At 43.8% G+C, this 18,225-nt stretch overlaps 1 protein-coding gene across 1 annotated transcript in view; it reads right to left on the bottom strand.

Moving 5' to 3' along the window:
- LOC107185737 (irregular chiasm C-roughest protein-like) overlaps positions 1-18,225 on the bottom strand; it is an 83,111-nt gene that overhangs the window by 20,651 nt on the left and 44,235 nt on the right. Inside the window, exon 3 of the mRNA XM_015573493.1 lies at positions 12,856-13,088. Within this exon, the coding sequence (XP_015428979.1) occupies positions 12,856-13,088 (233 nt within the window). The remainder of the gene's footprint in view (positions 1-12,855; positions 13,089-18,225) is intronic.

Raw genomic sequence — 18,225 nt, 5'->3', positions numbered from 1 at the left:
ACAAAATATTAAGTATCTCGAAATAAATAAAAATGGACTTACACTACAATACTTTGCAATACTTTTTACACTACAATAATGTGCTTCTGTACTTGGTCCAAATACATTTCGAATGACACGTCTGTCTACTTCAAGTTCCACGTGCTATTCTTTACGTACTCTTTTAGAGAATCCTTACATCACAAATTTGACATGTTAAATCATTGTAACACATTCATAACTATCAGAACTCGACCCCTGATAATTCCAGCCGAATATCCTCGTTATGGAATATTAGCGATAGATTATTGCGCACGTTTGTACATTAACGAACATGAACGAACTTCGGTATAATTTCTGTAGCATTAATGGCCGCGTAACCAGGGATCAAGAGAATCACGTCTGTATAATCCCGTAAATATATAGCCCTAATTTTATATCGAACCTTATACGCTCTAGAGTTTCATCGAATAAAGCCACCTCGAAGTTGCTTCCTATGAATGTATGCAGCAGCTTCCGCGGGTGTTTTGTCATTCTTTCAAATTCGTACTATGTATTTGCATGGACGACCGGCGGGAAGCGTTTCCTTTGATCCCTGGTAATAGAATTAGGAGTGGGACAGCGATATTAAAATTTTGTTTCGAGACAACTCACCCCGGCGTTTCACGGTGAGTTTCTGAACCAATATGAAAGAAACTTGCGGAACTACGGAGTTACGGAGGGGTAGAAGAAATAGAAGAGGAAGCGGCTCGAGGAGCAAGGAAAACCACCGGTAAGTTGAGGGTTGGTTCAAGAGGGGTTGGAAAAGTCGTGCGAGGGGCGCAATAATTGAAACCGCACCGGTATCGGAGTAACTAAAGTACGAGTTTCAATCGCCGTTTAATATCAATGCAGCGATTGTCGATAAACAGGGGCTTAGGTACTGAACAAAACTTCCTTATTTATTCGTTGAAGGTCGATGCATCACAGAAACCGCGTGGATAGTTAAATACAGGATGTCATGCAATTGGTGGCACACTCGTATGAATCTACGTGAACAAAATATGTTTGAAATATTGAATAAAATTTTTTTATACATATAAGACTACGTTTTCGAGAAAATCGAGTTTGGAAATCTGCTGGATACACGTGAAATGAAATAGGATCCGGCTACTTGTTACCACGACGAATTCTACACCTGCTTCGGATTAATTTTCAAAGCCGATTGTTTCGTAAACGAAGTTTTAAATGAAAAAATGTTTATTCTATATTTTCGACTTATTTTTTCACGTAGAATAATCCCCTACCTAATTGTACCGTGAGTTATATGGCACCCTGTATATTTTACATACAATGCAAAACCACTGGCGTTATCCAACCACGATTTCTACATTTCAGCGATGAATTAATGCACGGAAAAGGTGTAGACGCGGTAAATCGGATCGCGTTCCTTGCCTCCGTCGCGGATAAATTTTCATCCCGTCGCCGTCAGAGTTTTCGACGAGTTCGACGCAGAAAGAACAAAAAAGAAAGAGAGAAAAAAAAAATGTCGAGAGAGTCGCGTAACCCGGAGCGAAATTCGCGGAACTTCTAACGATCCATTCCCGGCGAACCACCCTCGACCACTGCTCCCCACGTAATGAAACGTTTATCGAGGAACCCGTGTCAGTCGTTTAGCCTGAAAAACAGGGAGGGCTCTCGTTAAGTTGTAACGTAAATTAGGAACAGAGAGGACTCGGTCGAATCCACCGTGGACGTATTACTCCATTCAGAAAAAGTGGTGCTCGACGAGAAAGGAGGGTGGCTTGAAGGGCTCAAATTGCAATCGGGACTTCTTGCAGCTGGCTACTTCCTGTCTCTGTTGGAGACTTTTTTCTAACGGGGTACGAGCTACATTTACTAACGATTGATACATTGACAGGTATTGCTATTGAAACATATACGTGTGAGTAGGTTATATTGAAATAATCGTTCTATGGTATCGTTACGTCAGATTCACACTAGCGGTTAAGTGCACGGCCAGATCACGATTAGTCTGAATTTAGACAATATTTCTCTCATTAGATTACGTTTGAGCGATAAAGATCGCTGCCTGATTTGACGTTATCTGATCGTACCGTGACCGCTAGTGTGAATCTGGCTGTAGTGTTGCAGCTGGTTCGCGAAGGGGTTGAATTGCAGCATCAATGCGCCACTGGTGCACACTGATACTATTAGAGTGTCATTCGATACCTGTTGAAATTGGCTGCAATATTGGCTAAACATAGAAATAATTCAAGGGTTCGTAACAAAGACGATCCGTTGTCAAATGTTTCTGGTCTCAGAAGCGTGTCTGACAACGTGGTCGAATCTATTATACTATTATACTATCAAAAACGATCTATGTCCTGAATTATAGTGTACAGTGTCTGGTTTCGACAAAATGTGCTCCTTTAATCTCTTTATAATCGTATTGATATCTCTGCCATATCATGGTGGTAGCTGACAATTGGTAGACCTCACAATTCAGTCTCGTTGACAGAATCGTGCCCACGACCCCCTGTAATCGCGTTGACGCTTCCATACGGTGGCACTTTAGAGAAGGAATACTGTATACGTTGTCCTGACAATATTGGCCCGAGAGTTGTTCGATTTGCCGGTATTTACGAACGACAATGACTGCAAATGCTCTGTCGTGGCACACTGCGACAATGAGTGTGGTTCAAATGCGCGCGATCAATTGTGCGTTTGATGGCTACTGTATTTATGCCTCTGGTGCGCATTCTTGTGCATATTTGACAGCATTTCCGATGGTAGCGCTATGTGTTTGGACCGTAGCATTTCGGACCTATTTTGATTGGTATTTCCTTTATATTCCGTATTTGAGGGTAGCGTGTCAGCCCGTACAAGTCCATTATTGCATAATTTTGCACAAAAGCAATTTATCAAACTGCCACTGTCAAGAACGACCTTGAAATTCGCAGAGTTCAAACTGTCTAGCATCTAGAGTGGCCCATAGACGATCCATCACCTAATTTAATCATGGAGTCTGTACAATCATTTGCAGCCCGTAAATGTGTGCTCGAAGTTTCACGTAAATGTTTGAAAAATGATTGAATGTGTTTGGTTTTACTGTACAAGCATGTTGTTTATGCAGCCGTATTTATAATCATGTTGTGCGACGTTGGTTCGATGGAGATTTTGTTTACTTATGTAATTAGACTTGTAAAACCTTTCCAATATAACGGGAAATAAAATTCAATCATTAAAAAATATAGAGGAAAAAGATCTGCAAACGTTTTTTTTTTCATCGATAACCTTTTGATGTCTTTTATTCTACGTTTATTTTAATCTGTATTTTTAATTGGATACACCTCACTGATTCTAGCTATCAACGAACGCACAAACAGTATCAACACAATCGCAGTATTTACATTGAAGTTCGATGGTTCATCGAACCGAAGCTGAAGAGCATAGACAATATTCGTCGATCACGGAGGGTCATTCAACCTGTTAACTGGAGAAGAATGGGTAACTCGTCACTTGTATTTAACTAAATTCATCATCTGATCATTTTAACTTCTCTTCTTTACTTACCAAATATTACACTGTTAATATGTCTATTCTAAGGGCCACTCGATGTCAGGGATTTCGTCCAAAATGAAATACAATGTAGTCGACGTGAAATTAGGGGGGTTTAATTCATCACTTTGCTAGTATCCCATTTGTTCAAGAAATACAGGCCGTCAAAGTTTGCAGTTCTTGTCTAATTTCCTGAACCTAATTTCACCTCGTTGACATTATATTTCATTTCGAACAAAATCCCTGACATCGAGTGCAAACAGTGATTGATTTGCCGTGGAATGACCCATAAATTTAAGTCACATTAGCTCGTCATTATCCGTTCTCAACAGAAATTACTCGGTTAACGGGTTAACGCCTCAACAATAAGTGTTTTTCCTTCCTCCAAAATCCCCTCCCCTTCTTCTTTCTTTCCTGCCACTGTTTAACCGCAATTACTTTCTCATTACCCGAATTCCCCTATTCTGTCCGAACGGTTCGACACTATTTTCGTCAGGTAACACGTGCACAGGAAACGTGATATTGGGCGGAGTATACACGAGCGAATAAAGAGGTCTGCGACTGGATGAAAAGTCGAGAGTTTTCCGATCCATTCGCGAGAAAACTGCGGGAATTTTTTGGTAGGTGGAAATCGCTCTCACGACGCTGGGCCACGCTCCACGCTCGCACACGGAATATATTTCATTTAAATGGGGAACGCAATTACCCGTATCGCCATCAACCCAGTCAAATCGACGCTTTTAGCCGCTGCGAGGACGGCCGTGTTCGAAACGACCTGTTCAGGGCGAACGGCGATCGTTCCCGCGTTATTATGCGCCGGCTCTGTTTTAATTACCGCGATCATCTTCGCGGCGCAGGAAACTGCCCCTTCTTTTCCCCCCCTTTCCCCTTCTTCCTGTTATTTGTCGTTCTTGCAGTGGTCCCTATTTCTTTCCTTCTATTCTTGTTTCTGAGCGGCCTCAAATTCCACGGCAATCGCGGAGGAACCTATTACGCTCTGTACCGGCGACATAAAATAATTCATGTGAGCCTGTCCGAGACACAGAGGACGTGAAATTATTCGCAGATACGTATCGGTTCAGACCTGCATGTTCCCTCTAGGACTGCGGTTATACGGGAACCGTGGAGACGTACGATGGTGGACGTCGATTTAAAGGGATGTATGCGGTTATTTCGGTCGCACGAACACGTAGATTTTGACATCAGCGAGCGAGGAAAATTGTCCGGTTCGGGGTAGATTCGCGGGGAGATAAAATGGAGAATTCAGAGGCGGTTGATGCTGTTGATGTTTCTGCTGGGTTGCGTGTGGAATGGAAACAATGGAAATATTGAAGTTGAGGGGATGGACTTCGGAAACAAGTCGTGTTTTAGAATTTGCGTAATGATCTTCAACGGAAAAATAACTTGTCTTTCATATTATCTGTGATATATAAATGCAGGATGTCCGGTGATAAAATTAATTTCATAATGGTGTTTTACCTGTTGATAAATGTACTGAACCATTTCAATGGTCTAGACATGAAATATTAAAATTTTTTTCTTTCAGGCGCTAGATAGTAGAGATTGGATTTGTTTAAATGAAGTGTTACACTTTTGTATCGATTATTTTGCTATAACAAATTTGGGAAGTGACTCTTGTACGGAAAGTTAAATTGAAAATATAGAATAAAATTTTTTTCGTAGAATGTTTCGTTTCTAAGATAATCGAATCAGAAAACCTGCTGGATACGCGAGTAATTAAATATTTAGAGTAGATATAGAGTCGGATAATATTTGGGATATGGCAAATATTCTTCTTGCACTAGCAATTCAAGAATAAATGACAGTTTAAGAAATAAGTTGATTTAAACTACCGATGAGGTATAGGACTCTATACCTAGTCGATGGCCTTACCTTGCCTTACCATAAGACCGTGCAATCTATTATGTACATGTATATATCTATCAGAGTTGGACAAAATGTAATCTAATTACAAAATTCAAATTACAATTACAATGTAATTGCAAGACAATTACAATTACATTGTAATTAACTATACTAAGTTTACAATAAAAATTACAATGTACATAAATGTAAAATTCCAATGTAATTGTCCTGCAATTATATTGCATACATTGTAATTGGAATTTAGATTTTGTAATTAGATTACATTTTGTCCAACTCTGATTTCTACACATTAACTTCCGCGCCAAATATAAAAACCGCGGCTTTTCCGTTTTATCTGACAAAAGACATTCGTTCTTCGTTTTTGGTTGATACGTAGATGCCCTCTATGTACCGAGTGCAACACTTTTATGATTTCTTTATGCACCGCTAGGCGACGCATCGTTTATCCCTTTCTCGCAAGCATTATAGTACTACGTAATGTATAAGATAAGTGCTAAATGAGTGAATATTAATCGGAGAAATGGCATAAAGGTGTTTTCGACGGGTGTTGGAGCTACTTCCATCTTTGCTTCAACTTGTAGGGAGTGTGTAGCGTCTTTCCATCTTCGCACAACTCAAACCTACCACCGTCGTGAGTCAATTTCTGGCAGTTAAACGGCTGCCAGGATTGACTCGAAAATTCTTAATAAAAACATAACTTTCACAAATTGCATGAACACATGAGGCTGATATGGGAATAAAAAGAGTCCTTGTAAAAATGTAAATTTTCTACGAGCATCAAACTTATTCTGTATCTTTGCGTCTGAATTGCTGCATTGTAGCAGACGTTTACACGTCGAAAACAATTCAAGGTATTCAAAATGGTAGGATTTAGAATGCCATTTTGTACACCACTGAACTGTATACAAGTGCTATTAACTGCAACTGGTCTAAAAGACACACCAAATATGCAAGATTTGACTATAAGTTTATTAGACTTAGTCTATTTACAGGTACAGATTCATTATTATCTACTTGAGCCCTACCGTTATGGAATAATTAATGAAACAGAGATATATTCGCAGCGAGAGAAACTATACTCTCATCACACGTCCTGTGGTACCTTGTGTGTCAAGTAACCATAAAATCCCCACTTTGCTGCGTTATCTGTCTCGATGAATTATTTTTACTGTAACGCTCGGCCGGACGTAACCGTAACGCCTACTGCTACACCCCGTATAATCAGGGTCCAGTCAATCCTCGCGTTCCCAATTGCCCGTTGAAATACTGTTATTTTCAATCGCCTGTCCGCAAACGCGATGAAACGAATACGCATTCCTTCAACTCGTCCCCGTTCTTCAGATATCAGCCTGCCCATTTGATTACTCGCATGCTTCACTTATGGAACGCGGTAGTTCTGCTCGCCAAGCAGAGTTAGGCATAGTTTGAATTCGAATAATACATAGTGAAAAGCAGTAGTATCTAAGATCGTCATTTAAATCTTTAATCCACTCGTGACCTATATCAGACTATACACTTCCAAATTTATTTACTAGAATTTCTAAAAGATAGTATGAAATTTGCATTTTTATGAACATTGATTTCTGTTTATTCGTTAGATACATCATTTATCCTCAAAACATCGCGGTATACTAAAAAGGTCACCCGTCAATCATGCGAGGGTTAAACAGTTAATGAGATTAAATAATTATTAATCAATGTCTACTCATTGAAAACGTATTTTCTTTAATAAAAACTAGAATTTTCACATTTCACATATAACATCAACGAATCGTATCAAGTTCATATACATATTTCCATTCATTTACATATACCTGCAAATAATACGGCAATAACTACAGATGGGCCAAAATGATCCAGCGTTCGCCGTACGGGGGTTAAAAACATTCATCTTTCGAAGGTTAATCGATCAAAATCGGCGTGGTACTTTTTCCTCTCGATCGTCTATTCGTTATTCGAAACTCTTTATCGGTACAACGAATTAGCCCATCTCTGCCCGTCAAGCAGCGCGCGATAATTGTCGCGTGTCGCGCGGTTCACCGGGTTCCGCCCGTTCACTGATAACCGAACGCGCCATTCTTCACGCTGGTCGATTCGATCTCGTTCGCCTCTCGCTTCGACACGCCCCCGTTTCTCATGCGACTCGAGACACAATTCGGCGAACTGTCTTTTGTTCGAAGCTGTTTTTTATCCCAAAAAAAAAAAAAAAAAAAAAAAAAGAAAAAAAAATGAAAGTGCTGCCAGCACACACGCGTTATCGCGCGGATCGATCCGACGAGCGTTTGTGCACACCACCCCAGGAGTGAGAGAGCTTTCCACCGTCGAACAATGGAGGTTTTGCGGAGGTTTTTCCCGATTATTTCCCCAGCCACCGGCCCCGGCCGAAGACCCGGGAACGCGCGTAATCGACGAATTACAACGGATCAGAATGCTGCACGACCATGGGCGATTACAACACTCGCCAGGTTTACCATCTCCGTCTCTCTATTTCTCTCTTTCACCGTTCCTTTATCCCTTGGTTCTCTCTTTTTTCGGGCGGGACCAGGATCGCTGTGGCAGGGGAACTTGTTGTTGTATTTTTTTTTTTCTAGGCAACATAAACCAGAGTGTAACTATCTTTCGCCGTGGCGTATGCCCGCCGATGATATTTTTCTCGGGTCGTGCGCGTGGCCGGGATTTTGTGGGGGGCAAGGAGGGGTGAGGGCGAGCAGTGAATAAACTCGCTGCTCGCGGTTTGTAGGATGTCGTGCGTATCACTATAATGGATCGTTCGTGGAACCATACGCCTCCGACTGCGAGTTACAACGGTCCCTTGTTTTTATACATATAGAGGCGTGTATACAGAGCCTCGGTTAAACTGAGTGTCACCAAACCGCATGGGCGCATAAGGCACGGAACACGCGTGTAAAGCCTGGGCAAGAAAGGTCGAGTGGACCGTTCGAAACTGTTTGTTTGCCGGATACATTTTCGTGTCGTGATAACACAAGGTGTTTTCGAAATGGTGGTACAACGTGAAGGGATGTGATTTTACATGGAAATATAAATTGAAAATGTAGAATAATATTCTGTCGTATGATACTTCGTTCTCAAGATGAACAATTTTCAGAATTCACCTAACGTTTGTAGGTAAGTGTTCCTAGTGACGATAAGTAGAAATAGAATGCACTGTACAGACGCGTGTGCAAACTCCTATTCAATTGCACGCGTGTCCAACAGATTTTCAAATTCGATTAACTCGAAAATGTTTCGAAACAATTTCTGGGTGGAGCATACGAACAAAATATTTCCTTGTTCTTTGTCATAGGGACCAATAATAATAATAATCGTAATAACACTGGCTTGTGCTTAACAACACTTGGATACTTTCGTTGTAGCTACATTATTAAATTTACGTGGCACATACTTGGAATCATTCTGTATAATACAAAATCGAAAATGATTGCAACAAAATTCGAAACCAGTAAATTCCAACATATTTCAATTTATCAACATATCTCATCGACCGTTTCTACAAGCACACCCTCCAAGTTCCAATTATTTCTCTTCGTTCAGAACATTATTCGCTTTCTTCACCGGTTCCCACCATGCAACGAATCGTTAAAGTCGGCCACACCCGTAACACCGAAAATCCCGCGATAGCGTGCATCGAGGTAATTTCAAGGTACGTACAACAAGGGTCATCGGCACAGAAGCTCGTTCGAGCTATCCAGTATCCAACTGGTACGATCGTTTCCACGTTTTCGTCGTTGCAGTGCGACGATAATGTTTATGAAACCGGTGTGCGGTGTGGCGTAGCTCGAGCAGCCGAGCAAACGATAGCACAGGGGGGCGGTGATAATTGAATCCCGTTCGCCAAGTGCAATCGTTCTCCAACAAGATAGTCGCGGGATCTACAAGCGACAGCTCTGCGTACGATAATCCAGTGGCGGACTGGGTCTACACATATTGGTTGCCAGTAGACAAGGGAAGGCTCACTTACAAGTGGGTATAAAAATTATTTGTTTAGAGTCATGTATTACATTCTTAAATATAAAGTTGCCTCGCAGAATGATTTTATTATATTTCTTCAGAAACCAATATTAAGGGGCTATTTTTTATAGGAATATTTAGGGGCAATTTTTTAAAGGAAAACTATTGAACTTATCAATTTGAATAATATATATATTTACCTATTTTTATATTTACTTAATTGTTATGTATGCGTGTTGTGTTTATACCCGTACAATAACTAAATAAATGAATTATCGTTTTCAACGTATTGTCTAATTTTTCAGGGGACTCACTTGCCACCGTGCAAGCTGACACCCTGGTCAGTCCGTCACTGTGATGTGATCCTCGTAGACTGTATATCTTCCAGCCCGCGAATCGTGAATCGTGTATTCGATTCATCGGGTGTTAGGGCGTGAAATGTTGGCGAATTTCGTGTCACGATGGTGTTCCTGGGTGGCCCCCCTAGCGAATCCGTGCTCCCATGTAACGGCATTAATCAGGGAGATTCGCGTAATTTTAATTAAAAACCAGGCGTACACGTTCGCGGTCGACGAACGACCGCGAAGCAAATTTAATTAATTTTTCGCCTGTTCCCGCGTCGACGACAATCCCCGCGACTCGTTATTTATCTAGGTCGAATGGTATACATATATCCTCTCCGCGAGCGAGCGCGATACGCGATCGAAAACGGATTTCTGTATTAACGAATGCAATCGCGGGGTGGCAACGCGATCCGAAACGAATGGTGAATTAGCGGCGAAGCTCGGCCCGCCGTGAAATTGTTCGCGGTGTCGCGAATCGGTCCCCACCCCACCTCCCCTCTTCGCATTAACGCCGCATCATCGATATCTCCACCCCCCGTGAACGGATCTTTATTACGTCATCGATTCAATAAGCTCCGCGGATAAAATTACAATCCCGCGGATTTCGGGCTCTGTGGCCTAACATTACGCCCGCGTAGCGGTCGCACACAGGCTGTTGAAACATATTACGGTTGATTTTTCGGGTTCTGTGGTATTTGTTCGATAGTCTGAATTAACAGTTTCGCGACCACGGTTATTTGAAATAGAAAATGATCGTCATGACAAGTGCAAACGTAATAATAATAGTTTGGTATATTGAAGACAGTGTTGGGCAGAATTTTATTCGAATAATACACAGTGAAAAGCATCATGACCTATACCAAAAGAATGATCAAATACTAAGAAAATGTTACTAGTACACTCCGGATTATGTATTCATAGCGTACCCAGTTTCCTGAAATTCTGTATATAACGAAGTTTATATTTTTTATATTCAAAATTACAAGACTGATATGTACATATAATGTTGAATCTTGTGATTTCTAAGTCGATGATATCCATATTAAATCGGCCTATTTCTTTGTATTTATATATTTACTTTTGAATTTCCTAATAGAAACCGCGCAGATTTACTTTACCATTAGTGAAATTACGGATCCTTGCAGACACAAGTTGGATATCAATCGTGGACAGAATTCGACCCACTATTAATATGATCCTTGTACCAGTGCAACACCGAGCGTTATAGGGTTTTAACACTCTGTATACCCGAACAACATTCACTCTGGTCGCATCAACAGCGTCCCGAAATCACGTCGTGCTCGATAATTCGATCCTCCGAGTATCTTGGTCTCTGGATAACGCATCACCGGTCCGAGCATCAAGTACTACGTGCACCGGTACCTCGGTAACGGATTAATGGTACCATTATACAAATGGCATCTCGTGGCCAGGCCGGCGTGGTTGAAAGGGCTTACACCTTCTGTCCGTCCACGGGGTTTGCCCCCGCCATTTCACCGCCGCGGTATACGCGGCCCGTGTAAAAACATCTACGGCAGAAAAAAGTAAATAGACACACAGACCGGGGGAAATCGAAGCGGGCCGCCGCTGGTTGAGGCGGGAGAGTCCTCTATTTTTTTTTTATGCCCTCGGTCGGTCTTTTATCCAGCAGCGTTTTTTTTATCCCGCGCCCTCGATGCAGCCATCCTCAAAGATCCGGTTTTCCCTTTTCACGGGTATCCCAGCGTCGCCCCTGCCTTGTCGAAGCATGGATCCGAACTCGGTCAAGCCGCCATTTCGACGAGTCACTTCTGCCCGTGGTTTAAAAGCGTTTCCTCCAGCTGGCTTTCGTCGTCGCTTCGAAAGGGACGAACACGTCGAAACATCGACCCGAAAATCATCGCGGCTACACGTTGCTATATGTACGTCTCTGTCCACAGAGGACGTTTCAGGAGGATTTTTCGGTGTGCACGACCCAAGGGAAACACGGCGCCGGTCTGTCCCTTTATCAACGACGCCACGTGAAGAGGACAAAGCTTTTGCGCGCGGTAATTATGCGTCGTACACGTAATGCGGTTTAACGCGTTACTACGACCCCACGGGCATCTCGCGTTTACGTTCTCCCGGCTACGGGGCTTTCCGTTTTTAAATTACATTCCCAGTTTCCAACGGTACCGACCTCGTTGGATCCCTCTTAACGACTCGTTGATGTTTCTTTGTGGAATACGTTTTAAATTTCCTGAAGCGAATACAGATGCGGCTCAAGTGGCGATTAGAGGTGCTAGTTCGGAAATTAAGAGACATCTTCGCGAGGTCAATTGTTTTGTGTATCAAGAGAATGTTTGTTTGCTACATACGATGGTATAATTGTGTTTAATCACGTCGTGTCCTCTGAATTCTGTATGTATAGCTCGGATATAGAAGTTTCGCGACAAAACGACGTTAATGGGCCACAGCAAAGTATAGAATTTATTCCGAGAATAAAAATCATGTTTACCGATCTTGTACGATTTTTACAGATTTCTTTCTGAAAACTAGAATTAAACAGAAGTTTCTTTACTGCACCGAAGGTTCTTACGTGATGCCACATAATATGAAAACCATATTAAAATTTATTGGTACTTCTCGAGAATACTGAATTTCAGACAACCGAGCACGCTATAAACGCATAAAATCCATAGTCTACTTATAATAAACTTATATACCTTGAAAGACACGCTTCACTTACCGCGACTGTAATATCACGACTCGTTAAGAAACTAAGGGGATGCGAGCTAATGCAGATTTTCCAAACAGCTATATTCACGAGATCAAACGTCTGCGAAACTGGTTGAAAGGTTTTAATAGGAAACTTCTCTAACGACGATACTTCGATAAGTACTTAATTTATGTATAAACGATATCTGGATATAGTTGAACCTGTGTACCAGCATTCTACACCAGCGACAAATAGTTTTTTCACCCCTTGATTTAAGAATCTTTTCACGTCGAACCAGTTCTTGCGTTCCAGACGCGCCACGTAGGTATCTGTCCGGTTGAAAGCGCATCAAGATTTTCACGGGGATGACTCGTGGCTAACTCGGACCATCGAGACCAAAGCACGCGTTGAACGGTCCACTCCGATCAATATTCATAACTCGACAGACGTGAATCTTACCTCTGCTGGCGGCTTGCCGGCTACGCTGACGCACTCGATTACCAGCTCTCGATCCTCAGTGGTGGTGAGGAAGTCGCTCTGAAGGATCTTCGGCTTCTGAGGCGGCACCAGAACGCTCAGTTTCGCGAATCTCGAGCGAAGAGCCGGTTGCCCGTCGTTCGTGGGCGAGGCCTGGCATTGGTAAGTGCCGTCGTCTTCCAGCTCCACCGGGTATATGTGCAACGAGAAGTCACCTGGAACAAGAAAAAAAAAAAAAACCAATAACTACCGCGAAACGCCACTTAACTCACGGTCGTTCCACGTGATCGTTCACGCGCCCCGATCTCGTTTACCTTGATCGGCAGGAACGGAGCACACCTTTCTTTACGCGGTGTACTATCTCTTTCGATGCATAAAGCGGTTTTGAATGAAAAAATAAACGAGCCAGAAGAGATCATCTGGCTAACACCGAGCCTGTAAGCTGATCCCGAAGTGGATGGAATTTATTTTATCAGAGCGTATTGGACGCTAAGGTATTTCATTACTCGTGACAGGTGACACACACACCGATCGATCTGCAATATTCTTTTACGTTCTCGTTGATATTCATGTATTTCCAATTACGGAGCTGATAAACGCGCGTATAAAAATGTAGGACGTACAAGGTTTTCAGAACTGGAATCTGAAGATGAATTTCATCGATTATTATGATTCCGAATTGCTCCATCTTCCTCTGGATCGCTCTCTACACTCTTTATAAAATAGATTGCTGTAAATCTGATCCTACGTAATTATTCTTAAGATCAATAACAAACGATTTATGCATAAAGTTCCCGAACTTTTCGATCAGACTATATGCAATGTTAACTTTATATACAGGTGCTGGGATAGATTTACACCTGTCTACGTGTTCCCGAGTCAGATCGTGGAGCTGTATATCTATCACTTTATACCAAGGCCCCCGGGATCGTCGGGGGCAAACGTTGAAATGGAGCACACGAGCATAGGGGAGGGGGGACGGGGAGGGGTGGTCGTGGATAGAAAACCATTTACCCCCGTTGATTGAAACTAACGGTTTACGAGCGTCTGCTCGATCGTATCGCGCCGGTCGGGTACGCAGGAAATTTCTCCGACTGACGGTTTTATTTTGAAATCTCCGCGTATACGTGTAAGCTGTCAGGAACAACGCGGCGGCTGCCGTACACCGGCGAATCGACGCGAATTAGAACGGCCCGTTTCCGAGCCCGTCAGCGAACTCGTATTTTTCTCCCTCGGCGTCATCGACCGCGTGCCCCCTCTCCCCCCTCCGTTCTGTCCGCCATAACCCTGTCGCTCGTCAAAATCACGAGGATACACTCCGTAGCAGTCGTTCCAGTCGTTTTCCACGAGGCATCGGGAACGATTATCGGCTACCAGCAACGATTCAAGTAAATTCGTCCGGCACACGGTGTGATTTATTCGCGCCGACTCCACGGACTCCCTCCGATCCGTCCATCCATCTATCCGAACATCTATCATTCTGTCCCGTCCCCCAGCCCCCTAAACCAAGCGCGGCGATTCATCCGCCCAATTCCCTCTCGGTTCGCGTTTCTTTCATTCCGTTCATGCAACTTTCACGAGCCGCCTGTACGGTATGCACGGCCAAGCAATTGTGCTTCGGCTCGAGCGAACGGATGAAACCGAATCGAACGAACAATCCTGGAGGGGGGCCGGGAGAACCGGAAGCTTGGGGGCGGTTGCTTTGCATCGCACGACGGGGTGGGACTGAAAGGGAATGGATGGCCGTAAATGGAAAAATGGAATTGTCTGCGGCCGTATTTCGCTGATAGATCGACGCCGCCTTGCGACTATACTTTCACCCTCGTTTCGTCGCCCTTCGGTTTCGGACCACCCTGATGACGACTTCCGATTCGGTGGATGGTGGAGAGCTGACACGTCGAGGACGCTGTTAATCGTGCGGGATTTTACGGCTTTGATTGTAATGGGGTGTGTTCGACAATATGGAAAAGAGCGTTGGTTAAAAGGCAATCCCTGGTTCTGTGCATTAAGCTAGTTTTATTAGGATTAAAGGCTGCGGTGCAATTTGCATACCGACTGTTAACGGGATTTTTTTAGACAGAGAAATATCTATCCCAGGGATACTCCACCGTCGTAGCAAGCCAAAGACTGACGTAAGGACTTTTTTTCCAAAGTTTGTGGTTGTCAGTCGATGATATTACTTTAACGAATCAGCTGTTACCTAACTTTCCAAATCGCCATAATGAAAACCTCGTTTCCCCATTGAGTAACCGATTTCTATACCTGTTTTTTAAAAATACAGTAAAGGTTCCATGAGAGTTTGAAACTCGGGACAGCTTCAAAACTTTCACAGTGCACAGCGAATCGTTGCAAAACCTAACAAATCTATTTTTTGCCCGAAGCCCGAGCCTCGGCAACAAAAGCATGGGGGAGGGCAGTAAATTATGCATTAGACAGGTTTCACGCCCCCTCCCCCTATGGTGGGGATAAAGTATAAACTCTCACAACATCCTCTCCAACTCTCATGGAGCCTTTACTGTGCAATATTCAGCGTTACCGTTCCAAGAGTCTACGGAAAATGTTCTTAGTGTACGAGATCTTTGAAACACGTACTGCAGCGTAACTCTACTTAGCGTCTTTACTTAACGTCCTTGCCTCCGTGTGCATCGACAACGAACGTGGGGGCGTCCGTCACGAAAGTGGATAATCCGCGGAGCGGTGTTTCGCCCCCAGAATTCGCGTACTCGAGGCGTGTTACGCCGTGATCCTTCACGTGTTCCTCTGAGAGTCCGTGGCAATCTCCGTGGCGGGCAATAAACGTCGTATCCCGTTCCTTCCTCTTACGAAGGCGATGTTGAAAGCCACGACGGCGGATACGTATTAGCGGTGGTATCGCGAGAACAAAAGGGAGTTTCAGCGAGGCGCGGTTTCCCGCGGTTTTCCACGGTTTTCCTCGCGGTCGCAATATCGCGGAAAATTGGAGGCGGGGCCACCACGCTCGGGATATCGTCGCGACGATAGAGGACGCGTCTTATCACCGGGGCGGACAAGACGCGGAGAGTCACGGGATGGGTTGGGCAGGTGAAATTGGAACGCGGTTTCTCATTCTCGTCCTTTCACCCCCGTTTATTTTCGCGGTTTTCGTTGACACGTCGCAGCTGCGTTCTCCATTGGTCGTTGTCGCGAGACAATGGGTGTCTCTCTCGCGTGATATTAGAGGAAAGCTGATTTTTCGCGGAAATATCAGAAAGCTGCGGTACAATGTTCGCGCGAAGCGGTTCTGAGAAGACTTTGCACGTATTTTTCCCTTATCGTATGCCGACGAAATATATGAATAAAGTGAAATGGAAATCTCTAACAAAAGGCATGTTTCAAAGTCTTCAGCCGAGTAATCTTCCGCCAACAATATTTAACTACAGAATATTTGTTCTGAAATATACTGCCATTAATCAGAGATTTGAGACTTTCAGGCATCATACAGTTAGTTATGTTCAGGCTTTCGTGTGTATGTTGTGTCCTGGTGAAATTGTTTTCCCAACGTTTCGAAAACATTGCAGCTAGTTTCATCGGGGGGTTGAATGACACACTGTACGACGGTATGTGTTTTATGATGATCGAGCAATACATTGGAGTTTGTTCAATCACAAGACAGTTTTAATTATGTAGCTGACCATTTAAAACTGTCTTTTCATTGGCATGAACCAGATCATTAAAAAGCTCCAGTATACTTGTAGAGTATCACAAGACCAGTATTAGTGTGCCATTCGACCCCGTGATGAAGTTAGCTGCAATTCTTGCGAAACGTTGCATAAATAATTCCACCAGGAAACGGTTACCTGAAATCCTCAACAGTACTAATTATGTGCCGCCAGTAAACTGCAGAAAAAACTCTAAACCGAGATTCACGAAGTGAAGACCAGGTTAACCTTGGTACAAATAAAATTTCATTCTACATTTTTAATTTATTCGCTCTCGTACGACAACCTTCTGCCGCGCCGGTAATAATTTTTATCAGGCACCCTGTGTAGAATCACGGAGATATATAACGCGGAATATCGTCGAGTGAACTGGCGACGTAAAGGACGAGCATTCTCCCAGGGCCGAGAATTCCCCTTTATTCGCCTCCCTCCCATTTAAAAAATAATTCACACTCGCGGCCGCGTTAAACTCGAAGGGATTTCCTTGCATTATGAGGGGACAATAATTAGCACTCCTCCCCCCGGGGGGGGGGGCGGCGGAGGCCATTCAGAGGAACTTTTGGAACTCCCAGTGGCCAGAAAGCCCCGGCGGCTCGCACCGCGACGCGGCGTTTCTCCTGCAGTCGTGTCGGTTCTGTAATTACTTCTGCCGCGGAACGCAGCCCCTTCGCATTCGTCGCGAATGATGCCGGCAAAGCCAATGACGCGGGGAACTCGCCACGAAGTTCCGTTGCTGCGGCCCGTAACTTTCTCGTAAACAAAACCGAGAGAAAGAGAGGGATAGAGTGATCGAGAGGGTGGGGGAGGGAGAGAGAGAAGGGGAGAGGAAGAGAGAGATCCAGAGAGAGAGAGAGAGAGATAGAGGGATACTGTGGAAAAGTCGCGAGATGTCTTGAATCACCAGGGAAACTCGTTCAACGCGAAAAGGGTCGTTTCGTTTCCCGAGGCGCGCGGCGAAGGAGAACACAAAAAGGAAAGAGACAATACGGGGAAAAGAATAGCAGCAGGCCGTGGGTAATGTGATCCACGGAACGATTTCGCGGCACAATACATCGTCGAATGGATCGCTTCGAACGATTTGATTTGATTTCGCACCACTGCGAAACGTGAAAATTCTGAGCTCTGATGGAAACGTAACGGCGTACGAGGTTCTTCGTTCGACTGCTATGAGTTTACGATTATGTACGGGTTACCTGTTCGAATAACACAGGTGAGAGTAGTCGCAAGAAGAATTACTGGGCAAGCGACTAAACTACTGAGTTCGGAACGTCAAATCGGGCGATTCGGTCGATCACCCGCAATAAGATTGTTAGCGTTTGTCGCTAACGCAGGTTTATGGCGTGGTCAGGAATTTTTAGAAAGCAAGTGGTTGGAGGTCCTTCCCTTACGCCGATTTTTCCCCTAGCAGAAGCTCAGTTTGCTCGTCAGGGTACGTACAAAACGACGAACAAAGAGACACTCGTTGCGTGAACACTTTACGTGACTGTGTTCATCGACTCGGTGACCCTGTCGTATGAACTGTAAAGGTTAAACACTCGGTCTTTTGTGATCGTAAACAGAGTGTAGAGGGAGTCACGTTTTACGTGGAGTGGAAGTTCAGGCGTATCGAGAAGTTTGATGTTTACACGGAGTACGGACATTCGTAAGCGTCTGGCCATAGACGAACAGGTAACTT

Source organism: Dufourea novaeangliae, unplaced genomic scaffold, assembly GCF_001272555.1.
Source record: "Dufourea novaeangliae isolate 0120121106 unplaced genomic scaffold, ASM127255v1 scaffold56, whole genome shotgun sequence".
In the NCBI taxonomy this organism is placed as follows: domain Eukaryota; kingdom Metazoa; phylum Arthropoda; class Insecta; order Hymenoptera; family Halictidae; genus Dufourea; species Dufourea novaeangliae.
Note: the sequence above shows the minus strand (reverse complement) of the source record. Positions and strands in the feature narration are given on the sequence as shown.